At 36.4% G+C, this 10,950-nt stretch overlaps 1 protein-coding gene across 2 annotated transcripts; it reads left to right on the top strand.

Annotated features, from left to right (window-relative positions):
- Window positions 1-76: 76 nt before the first annotated feature.
- LOC105347333 (abasic site processing protein HMCES) lies at window positions 77-9,344 on the top strand. 2 transcript variants are annotated; one of them, XM_066074649.1, is made up of 10 exons: window positions 77-215; window positions 314-473; window positions 4,504-4,641; window positions 4,924-5,151; window positions 5,311-5,624; window positions 6,104-6,168; window positions 6,331-6,411; window positions 6,768-6,833; window positions 7,013-7,122; window positions 8,486-9,344. In XM_066074649.1, exons 2-10 carry the CDS (start codon window positions 454-456, stop codon window positions 8,595-8,597), a joined length of 1,134 nt encoding a protein of 377 aa, XP_065930721.1. In that variant the 5' UTR covers window positions 77-215; window positions 314-453; the 3' UTR covers window positions 8,598-9,344. The 2 variants fall into 2 exon arrangements, with proteins under 2 accessions (XP_065930721.1, XP_065930723.1); XM_066074651.1 differs by having other exon boundaries at window positions 95-215; window positions 296-473.
- The last annotated feature ends 1,606 nt before the right edge of the window (window positions 9,345-10,950 follow it).

Genomic DNA, 10,950 nt, shown 5'->3' with positions numbered 1-10,950 from the left:
TTTTCGTTTCATGCATAATTTACAAATATAATATAAATCTGCAAGCGTAAGGACGCGAAATATATTTCATCTTCTTTGCCTCTCGTCAGACATTTTCCACTGATCCGACATGCAATAACACGTGACAAGGTCGCGAATTGAGTAAACCAATCACAATTCATTTTACATCTATGCTAGGCTTCGGGAATAAACACGTGGGCGAAGTCAACAAACAAGTGAGATGGACATTTTGGTGTTTTTGTAAATATATATGTCAATATTTGAAATCAGAACACATGGCATAGAATGATGACAGAATTTTTTGTTTTTCTAGCGCTATTTTCATCAAGATTGATTCGGTCAGTTTATGGAAAGTAAATTTGGCGGGAAATTTTCATACGCTGACTGATTGGGACGGTGAATCATTGGATTTGATGAGTAATCCTTCGATCCTACACAGTAGCAAAGCGTATCATGTGTGGGAGGACTGCATGGTATATTGAACTTTCTTTGTATGAAATATCATTGCATGTCATAGGTAATTTAAACATTGGTGCCCCACCTGTCATTTTAGAAAGGACCTATCCAGGACTGTAATCCATTCAAAGGAATAACAAAGCTTTACACAGAGCAGGCCCTATAAGATATCTATTCCCTAACATGATAAACTTTGTAAGCCAAGAGAAGGAAATTTCTATTATTTAGTTGCAGGTCTGTATCTCGCGGTCTGAAATAATTCGGAGAGCCGAGTTGGGAGCTCGGTGACAGTGCCTCCAATAGTAAAAACTGCAATTATGGTGCACAAAAACTTGTGTTAGTTTTGGATAGATTAACCTTATTTTTTAAACATATTGTAGCAATGTTTGATATTTTCTCAAACAGGGAATTATATACAGACCTGCAATTATTTTTCATTTATAGTGACAACGATCTTATAAGTGGTATAGAAATATAAACGGAATAGCCTATTGCCCCACCCACTGTCTGTAACAGATTTTTTTTTAAAGATATCTCAGCAACTATTTATCACAGATGCCTGAAATTTTAACACACTGTGTTAAGAAATGCCATATATGGTGAGATTCATTTTTTACCAATCAGACATCAACTACCTGTTATTAATTAAATGATGACTTTTTTTTTGGCCTAAATTTTCAACCAAATTTTGCCATATGATGGGGTTCGTTAATGGACCAATAAGCCATCAACTTCCTGTTAAATGACAATTTTATTTTTTGTCTAAATTGTTGTCAATGGTTTCGCAGCAACTATAAATGGCATATCATATGCTTGAAATTTTAACACACCATTTGTTATGGCATGCCACATGGTGGGATTTTTTTTTTTTTTTTTTTTTACCAAATTTAATGTCAACTTGTTGTTGAATGTTGCCTATGCTTATTTTGTATATTCACATCAGGGCGGGGGTATCACTACTCACTAGTGAGCATTGGCTCACAGATATCTTGTTAGTAATCTAATTATTTATATGAGTGTGTTGCTAAACAGAGATAAGGTTGATTACAAGATACACCAGCAAACCAAAATATGATGAGTTTAAATGTATAATGATTTTTTCAGTTCATAAAATGTTATTTTTAGAATTTTTTTCGCCAACTAAATAGACCTCAAACCAGTTGAATGAACCCTGAGCCATTTTCATTGGTTGTTCACATGCATTGTCCATTTTTAAGAAGTGCAGTGTAACATTAATTTATTCAAGAAAACCAATTTGAAATATCAGGCTATGTTTCTGTATAATGGAATTGACTGAATTCTTATGGTACAGTTAGTTATATTTCATCTGATTATTTGGGTAATGTCCCCTGTTTAATTTGTGTCCTTTGTGATCTCTCTCCTTAGAACTTCTGCTCGTCCTCCAATTTCAGATATGTAATGGTACTATAGATGACCCTCTTCTTTTCTAGGTCAACCGTCTCGGGTATAATGACACATTCAGCTAGGCTTAATTTAAGTGTACTGAAGCTGAGAATATATGTTTGAACCCTTTTAGCTTCCAGATACTCAGACAAAGTCAGTTATAATGAAGTCTGTAAGCACTGTTTTGTATTCAGCATTCCAAAGCTTTGTTACATGCATAAAAGAATACAGCAGATAATCCATTGTGATGCTTGCACTGATTATCTTGAAATCATCAAAGTAATTGGGCTGGAGAACTTTGATGATGAGAGAGCAACTTAGAAAGCAATGTGTGTAATTGTGCTGTATTTGATGTACAAGGGATTGTTTATATACACCCCACTGGAAGATTTGGTTCCATTGCAATTGATGTAGTGTAAAGTTATCATTCCGTTATCATTAATAAAATCCTTCAAAAACTACTGGTAATAACTGATAAGAATTAAATCTGGGTCAGAATTCCTACTGTGATGAAGGAATGGTAGTTCAGATGAAATAACAGGTTCAAAAAATATGTTGGGCAGTTGAGCTGTCTTAGCTTAAAAGGATTAATATTTTAATAGTTCAGAGAAAGTTGGTGATGGTTGATTTATATTGACTAACAATAAGAACCGACTGTTCTTTATAGTTTGTACTCTCTTGTATTGATACATCATGTGGTTGTCAAATTATGATGTCATATATCTGATTGAGACCTGACAGAGATGACCATCACTGTTGAGAATGATTCATTCCAAAAACCCAAGATCATTATTTTAATCACAACTCCTTTATTTGGTTTTTGAATAATGGTAGACAATAAGTAATCATGGGTCAAGGTCTCTGTCTCTGTCAAGGTCAATAAAATTGGGTCATGCAGGAGCAGTAATTATGTGGAAAGTGCAAAGAATCACAATCTCTGAAGCACCCATCACTTAGATGTAAAAGTGCTAGAAAAGTTGGTATGCTTTATATTCCCCAAGACAGGTAAACAATAGAACATGTATGAAGGAGAAAGGAAGTGCTGTTATATTGCTACTGTTTTTTATCTTATATATAGGAGTATATTTCCATTTCTATCTGACATAAATCTGTACATCAGAGCCCCAGCTCCCCCTGGTTACATGGGTTTCCTCTTAAAGTGGGTATGATAGACAGCGTGTTCTCCTTGGGATGTTTAGATTGGGGAGTAGTCTTGAGATACATGCTTTAGATAACACGAAATAGAAATAAATTTACAGTTGAAGATATTTGTTAAATATTGTAGTGTAAACACTGAAAGTAAGATGTGGTAATTATCACTGTAAAGATAACTGGTCAGTAATTGGCGATAAACTAATTTTCTCCCGATTCTTCCTTGCTTAGAGATAAGTGTAATGTTACTGTCTGCTATTGCCATCAGTGTTATGTGTAGCTGGTTATTAGCTGTTGCCCAATCAATGGCTTGAGAGGCCTGTCAATGGCAGCCACCAAAAATCTGATACAGTTTGCCCATTGTTATTCAACAATGGATGGTATAAATTGATTTTCAAAGTAACTAGGTTTTCTTATATATATATATCCATTTAAGGTGATAGTCAGCTCATTTCTCTAGAGCAGTAATTAAACTTCAGACACAGATTGGCAAGGGAGATGATTGGAAATGACTGAAAAGGTTGTTGATTGTTTTTTTTAACCTCTCTTGAACGAACCCATCTTTAATATCCAAACTGTTGCAAAAACTTCTTTATAATTCATGGATTTAATTTTATTTAAACCCATGATTCCCCCAGAGGTCTGAAAGAATCCTAATGGGGTCAAAATTCATCATAAAAATGAATACAATTAACAAAACAATTCTCAAAAAGAACATAAAATCCATTTCTGTCATACCATTGTATTGTATTTGATATACACTTGAACTGATATCCCAAATACAATGGATATGTTGAAGTGATATGTAAGTCCCGACCACTTATTTTTAAGTATTTTACCCTCGATATCTCGAATACTTGGATATCCAAGTTTTTAAAGAGACCCATCTAGATCATGAAGTTTGACTGTAGTTAAGCTAGGTAGCAATATATATTTGGGTCAAATAAACTGTTGTTTAGGTTAGTAATAGAGCCCATGAATCTCCTATTTTTAACATCAATATGTATATATATATATATATATATATAATTGTGTTTCTAGCAGCCACCATCCACATTTATTCTGATTCAAGCAGCCACTATCCACTTATTGTGAATCTAGCACCACAATCCACATATATTGTGATTTTAGCAGCCACTATCCATATTTATTGTGAATCTAGCAGTCAATATCCACATGTATTGTGATTCTAGCAGCCACTATCCACATTTATTGTGAATCTAGCAGCCGCAATCCACATTTATTGTGAATCTAGCAGCCACTGTCCACATGTATTGTGATTCTAGCAGCCACTATCCATATTTATTGTGAATCTAGCAGCCACTATACACTTTCATTGTGATTCTAGCAGCCAATATCAACATGTATTGTGATTCAAGCAGCCACTATTCACAATATTGTGATTCAAACAGCCATTATACACATATATTGTGATTCTAGCAGGTACTATCCATATGTATTGTGATTCTAGCCACCTTATTCTGGTTTCAGTACCCTGGCCCCTGATGAGATCTGCCGGTCATGTAGCTACAGCAGTCACAGTGGGGGCAGACAGGAGCCTCAGTGGAGGGACCCACCTGGGGGTCAGAAATATTACCCCAGTCACAATGTGGCTCCAGGGGCCCACACGTAAGTCTGACAAGTGTCCCGAAAGAATGTTGATAAAAATCTTTAAGAAATAGATGGAGAGCTTCGCACCACATTGAAACTATGTATTGGTGTTAATGTCATATTTCAAGAATAAGCTTAACACTAAATGATAAAAGTGTCTTTTGGTAAGCCCCCCCCCCCCCCAAAAAAAAGAAGAATTGGATATTTATACATGTATCTATCTGTGACTATAAATTATGTGCATTAAGGAATGATGTTTTAATTGCATGTTTGCTAATGACTAGAGCATGTGTTTTTTAGACCAGTTATCATCTCCAGTCATCATAGATTTGGTACAGAGGATGATGCAGTGTCCACAGAGAGGGTGGTTCAGCCCATGCAGTGGGGACTGATCCCTTCCTGGCACAAAGGATCCCCAAAAAAGGTTAGCTATGAAACCAACAACTGTCGTTCCGAGAGCATGCTGGAGAAACCGACTTACAAGGTTCCACTGCAGCGAGGGCGGCGATGTGTGGTGCTGGCCGATGGGTAAGTGAATCAGAGGGAATTTAATGTCCATGTCTTATCTCACATACAGGTTCACTGAGGTTTAAACAGATTATATTAGCTGTAGAAGTCAGTGCTGAAGTATATTAAATATGTATGTAATTTCTTATTTTTCATCCAGTTTTTTTCCCCATTCTTCAGATTTTTTGAGTGGAAGAGGGACCAGGCAAAGAAACAGCCCTACTTTATTTATTTTCCTGACAAAAAGGACACTGATGAAAGAGAAACTAACTCTTCCTGTCTGAAAGTCAAGAAAGAAGAAAACGGGGTTAGTGTAAAATTGGAGAGAGACTCCAATCTGGGCATTGTAAAAGAAGAAAAAGAAAACTTGGAACAGGAAGGAGGCAGTGAATGTCCAGCAGACACAAGTTCCCTTAATCCTGCTGATGTATTGTTGAAAAAAGAAATAAAGACAGAACTTAATGGAACTGATAAAGACCACCAGGCACACAAAGGTCAGCAGTTATCTTCTATCAGTTAAAGCACATTGCATGTTGACTTTTCTTTAGAACTTTTAAAAGATCCTTAGTTCATTGTACTTACATGTATCTTGCCTGAGCTGCAAGATGTTTTGATACCATATCTTCCAATGGCTATTAATGATGGAGATAAGTTTACATGTTCTATAGCTATGAATTTTCAAGTATGAAAAATATACATTGTATGCATATTCATTTGCGTAAAGAAATTATGTGCATTTATCTGTACACCCACAATGAAGGTTACAGTATTTTGTTCTTCATACGACTTTGATTTATAGACTCTACTAAGTCTTAACATTTGAACTATCCAAGATACCGTAACCTTACAAGTCAGACTAGATAGTTTAAGATCATTAACAAAAGATTTTCACAACTATTATATTGGTCAACATGTGAGGTGGCTGCAGATGTTGGACAGATGTTTTTAATGTGTGTTTTATCATTCTTTGCAGGAGGGGATAAAACAAAGAGACTGATGACAATGGCGGGGGTGTTCGATGTCTGGAAATCCAGTGATGTGAGTGTTTCAGGGCCTTTATGATTTATAGCTTTATAGCCCATAATCGATATATACTATGCTAGTTTTTCCCAAATGACCAAATGCTGGTTTTACCTGATTCTGATGCCACAGGCCCCTTTCTATTTAAAAAACAACAAATGACCCCTGTCTGTATTACAGGGCTCTCCTCCAGTCCTCTCCTATAGCGTTATCACTGTCGAGTCTTCACCGGCAATGATGAAAGTCCACCACAGAATGCCAGTAAGTCTTGGAACCAGAAATCTGTGCATAGAGCATGGAACATATTAAAAAAAAATTTATTTAATGATACTGAATGTCAATTTTTAATAAAAAAAAAAAAAAATGAATGACATTAATTCTACTGCGAACTGTATTTGCATAATTTACGCGCATGTAACAATTCTTGTTATCAGTTGCCAAGTTTGTTGCAAACGCTGAGAGTAATAGAATGGATTATAAACTGTGTCTGAACCAATCAGATTTCAGTATTTAACATGAAAGTATAATTAGTATGCATGTTTTACCCATATGAAACTTTGATAGAGAAAATTTGTTAAGTTCTTTTGAATATTGAGAGCCTCATGATTTATTGTCAGGCTTTATTGCTGACCGACAAAGAAGTTCAAGAATGGTTAGACTCGGAGAATGTTCCACTGGAAAAGGTACAAGTCTGATTGTTCTTGACTGTGTTCTTAGGCACTTCAGAAATATCTAGTATACATATGAATGTAAATTTATATCCCAGATTACTGAGTGATTTTCATTGTTTGAAATTGAATACTAGCAGTTTGGAAACACCTTTAAGAGATATGTTTACAGAATTTTGATTTATCTCTTTAAGGCTGTCAATAATATCAGAGCCACTGAAGAAATTCAGATGCATCCAGTATCTGACATAGTGAACAATTCCCGGAATAAGAGTCCAGACTGCACCAAACCTATAGATCTCACGTAAGTGTATTACCACATAACAAAGACTGAACAAACCTATAGATCTCACGTAAGTGTATTACCCGAAACAAAGAGCAAACAAACCTATAGATCTCGCGTTAGTGTATTACCACATAAACCTATAGATCTCACGTAAGTGTATTACCACATGACATAGACTGAACAAACCTATAGATCTCACGTAAGTGTATTACCACATAACAAAGACTGAACAAACCTATAGATCTCACTTAGGTGTATTACCACATAACAAAGACTGAACAAACCTATAGATGTCACGTAAGTGTATTACCATATAAACAAAGACTGAACAAACCTATAGATCTCACATAAGTGTATTACCACATAACAAAGACTGTACCAAACCTATAGATCTCACGTAAGTGTATTACCACATAACAAAGAGCAAACAAACCTATAGATCTCACATAAGTGTATTACCATATAAACAAAGACTGAACAAACCTATAGATCCCACGTAAGTGTATTACCATATAACACAGACTGAACAAACCTATAGATCTCACGTAAGTGTATTACCACATACATATAACATAGACTGAACAAACCTATAGATCTCACGTAAGTGTATTACCACATAACATAGACTGAACAAACCTATAGATCTCACATAAGTGTATTACCATATAACACAGACTGAACAAACCTATAGATCTCACGTAAGTGTATTACCATATAACACAGACTGAACAAACCTATAGATCTCACGTAAGTGTATTACCATATAAACAAAGAGCAAACAAACCTATAGATCTCACGTAAGTGTATTACCACATAACAAAGACTGAACAAAGCTATAGATCCCACGTAAGTGTATTACCACATAACACAGACTGAACAAACCTATAGATCCCACGTAAGTGTATTACCATATAAACAAAGAGCAAACAAACCTATAGATCTCACGTAAGTGTATTACCATATAAACAAAGAGCAAACAAACCTATAGATCTCACGAAAGTGTATTACCACATAACAAAGATCGAACAAACCTATAGATCTCACGTAAGTGTATTACCACATAACAAAGACTGAACAAACCTATAGATCTCACGTAAGTGTATTACCATATAAACAAAGAGCAAACAAACCTATAGATCTCACGTAAGTGTATTACCACATAACAAAGAACAAACAAACCTATAGATCTCATGTAAGTGTATTACCACATAACAAAGATCGAACAAACCTCAAGCATGTTAAGTACCCCTATACCAACAGACTATCAAATCTATAGACATTTCATAAGTCTATTACTCTGTACCAAACATACAGATCACATATTTTTGTGAGTAGTTCTGAGGTTTGGACTGATCTTAGTGTGTACCTTTACTTGCCACAGGAAGCCCAAGTCTACCCCGAGCAGTAACCTGATGATGAAGTGGCTCTCCAAGGGGAAAAAGGAACAGTCAAATGAACCCCCATCTAAACGGATCAAAACAGAGCCTCAGTGACAATAGAGGGAACCCCCATCTAAACGGATCAAAACGGAGCAAGAGTGACAATAGAGGGAACCCCCATCTAAACGGATCAAAACAGAGCCTCAGTGACGATAGAGGGAACCCCCATCTAAACGGATGAAAATGGGGCCAGAGTGAGGCTGTGATTGTTCCACATTTTTGAAAGACTAACGATAGGAAAACAAAGAAAAGGAATGCATTCATGTAAAACCTGTGAAATGGCCTGGACCAACCATGTATTATACAGCATCAGACTGGCAATCCATCAGACTGGCAATCCAGTGTTAAATAAAAAAGGTGTTCCCAAGATTGTTACATGTATGTATGTTGATTTGCTTTAATATGTTATTTCAAATGTAGGCACAACCGGTGCTGTTTTTCATTTTGTATTGGCCAGAGCATAAGGATTCCTTTGCAATCATTGTCTTTTCTACAGTTTACATTTGTTAAATGATTGAAAGTTTTCCTTCAGTATTATACATAAGTATTTGTATGACTTATACAGTTATATCTGGGACAAGAATCTTGTTTATCAAGTAATCTAAGTGTGTCTGAACATGCACTTGTACTAATGACTGTTTTTAGTTTATACATCAATTCCACAGGATGGTATTGTCACTAATGTGTTTGTCAAATGAAACTTTCAATTGATGGTTGCCTGGCCAAGCTCTTTGTTAAAAAACCCGTTGTTCTGAAAGTACATAACCAATTGTTGAAATGCAATAAACATTTATTTTCAAATGTGTTTCAGTGTTATCACAGATAAACAAAGCCACTATACAGGTGTTTGAGAAGCCTCTCAGGTGTAGGAGGTTCCTGTATACTTATACAGGTGTTTGAGAAGCCTCTCAAGTGTAGGAGGTTCTTGTATACATATACAGGTGTTTGAGAAGCCTCTCAAGTGTAGGAGGTTCTTGTATACATATACAGGTGTTTGAGAAGCCTCTCAGATGTAGGAGGTTCTTGTATACTTATACAGGTGTTTGAGAAGCCTCTCAGGTGTGGGAGGTTCTTGTATACATATACAGGTGTTTGAGAAGCCTTGTATACATATACAGGTGTTTGAGAAGCCTCTCAGGTGTAGGAGGTTCTTGTATACTTATACAGGTGTTTGAGAAGCCTGGCAACTGTAGGAGGTTCTTGTATACATATAAAGGTGTTAGAAAAGCCTCTCAGATGTAGGAGGTTCTTGTATACATATACAGATGTGTGAGAAGCCTTTCAAGTGTAGGAGGTTCTTGTATACATATACAGGTGTTTGAGAAGTCTTGTATATATATACAGGTGTTTGAGAAGCCTCTCAGGTGTAGGAGGTTCTTATATACTTATACAGGTGTTTGAGAAGCCTCTCAAGTGTAGGAGGTTCTTGTATACATATAAAGGTGTTAGAAAAGCCTCTCAGATGTAGGAGGTTCTTGTATACATATACAGGTGTTTGAGAAGCCTCTCAAGTGTAGGAGGTTCTTGTATACATATACAGGTGTTTGAGAAGCCTCTCAAGTGTAGGGGGTTCTTTAGGAGGTTCTTGTATATATACAGGTGTTTGAGAAGCCTCTCAATTGTAGGAGGTTCTTGTATACATATACAGGTGTTAGAGAAGCCTGTCAGGTGTAGGAGGTTCTTGTATACTTATACAGGGGTTTGAGAAGCCTCTCAGGTGTAGGAGGTTCTTGTATACATAAACAGGTGTTAGAGAAGCCTCTCAAGTGTAGGAGGTTCTTGTATACATATACAGGTGTTAGAGAAGCCTCTCAGGTGTAGGAGGTTCTTGTATACTTTTACAGGTGTTTGAGAAGCCTCTCAGGTGTAGGAGATTCCTGTATACATATACAGGTGTTTGAGAAGCCTCTCAGATGTAGGAGGTTCTTGTATACATATACAGGTGTTTGAGAAGCCTCTCAAGTGTAGGAGGTTCTTGTATACATATACAGGTGTTTGAGAAGCCTCTCAGGTGTAGGAGGTTCTTGTATACTTATACAGGTGTTTAAGAAGCCTCACAAGTGTAGGAGGTTCTTGTATACATATACAGGTGTTTGAGAAGCCTCTCAAGTGTAGGAGGTTCCTGTATACATATACAGGTGTTTGAGAAGCCTCTCAGATGTAGGAGGTTCTTGTATACTTATACAGGTGTTTGAGAAGCCTTGTATACATATACAGGTGTTTGAGAAGCTGCTCAAGTGTAGGAGGTTCCTGTATACATATACAGGTGTTTGAGAAGCCTATCAAGTGGAGGAGGTTCTTGTATACATATACAGGTGTTTGAGAAGCCTCTCAGATGTAAGAGGTTCTTGTATACATATACAGGTGTTAGAGAAGCCTGTCAGGTGTAGGAGGTTCTTGTATACTT

This window comes from Magallana gigas, chromosome 2 (assembly GCF_963853765.1).
Source record: "Magallana gigas chromosome 2, xbMagGiga1.1, whole genome shotgun sequence".
NCBI classification, from domain to species: domain Eukaryota; kingdom Metazoa; phylum Mollusca; class Bivalvia; order Ostreida; family Ostreidae; genus Magallana; species Magallana gigas.
The sequence above is the reverse complement of the archived record's forward strand: the minus strand, read 5'-3'. Positions and strand labels throughout refer to the sequence as shown.

Bases quoted from the DNA above. Each gene is read 5' to 3' on its own strand.
- LOC105347333 (XM_066074649.1), top strand. From the start codon at position 454: ATGTGTGGGAGGACTGCATG. The intron at 5,152-5,310 runs GTAAGTGAATCA...CCCATTCTTCAG, and splicing joins TGTGTGGTGCTGGCCGATGG to ATTTTTTGAGTGGAAGAGGG. The intron at 6,412-6,767 runs GTAAGTCTTGGA...ATTTATTGTCAG, and splicing joins AAGTCCACCACAGAATGCCA to GCTTTATTGCTGACCGACAA.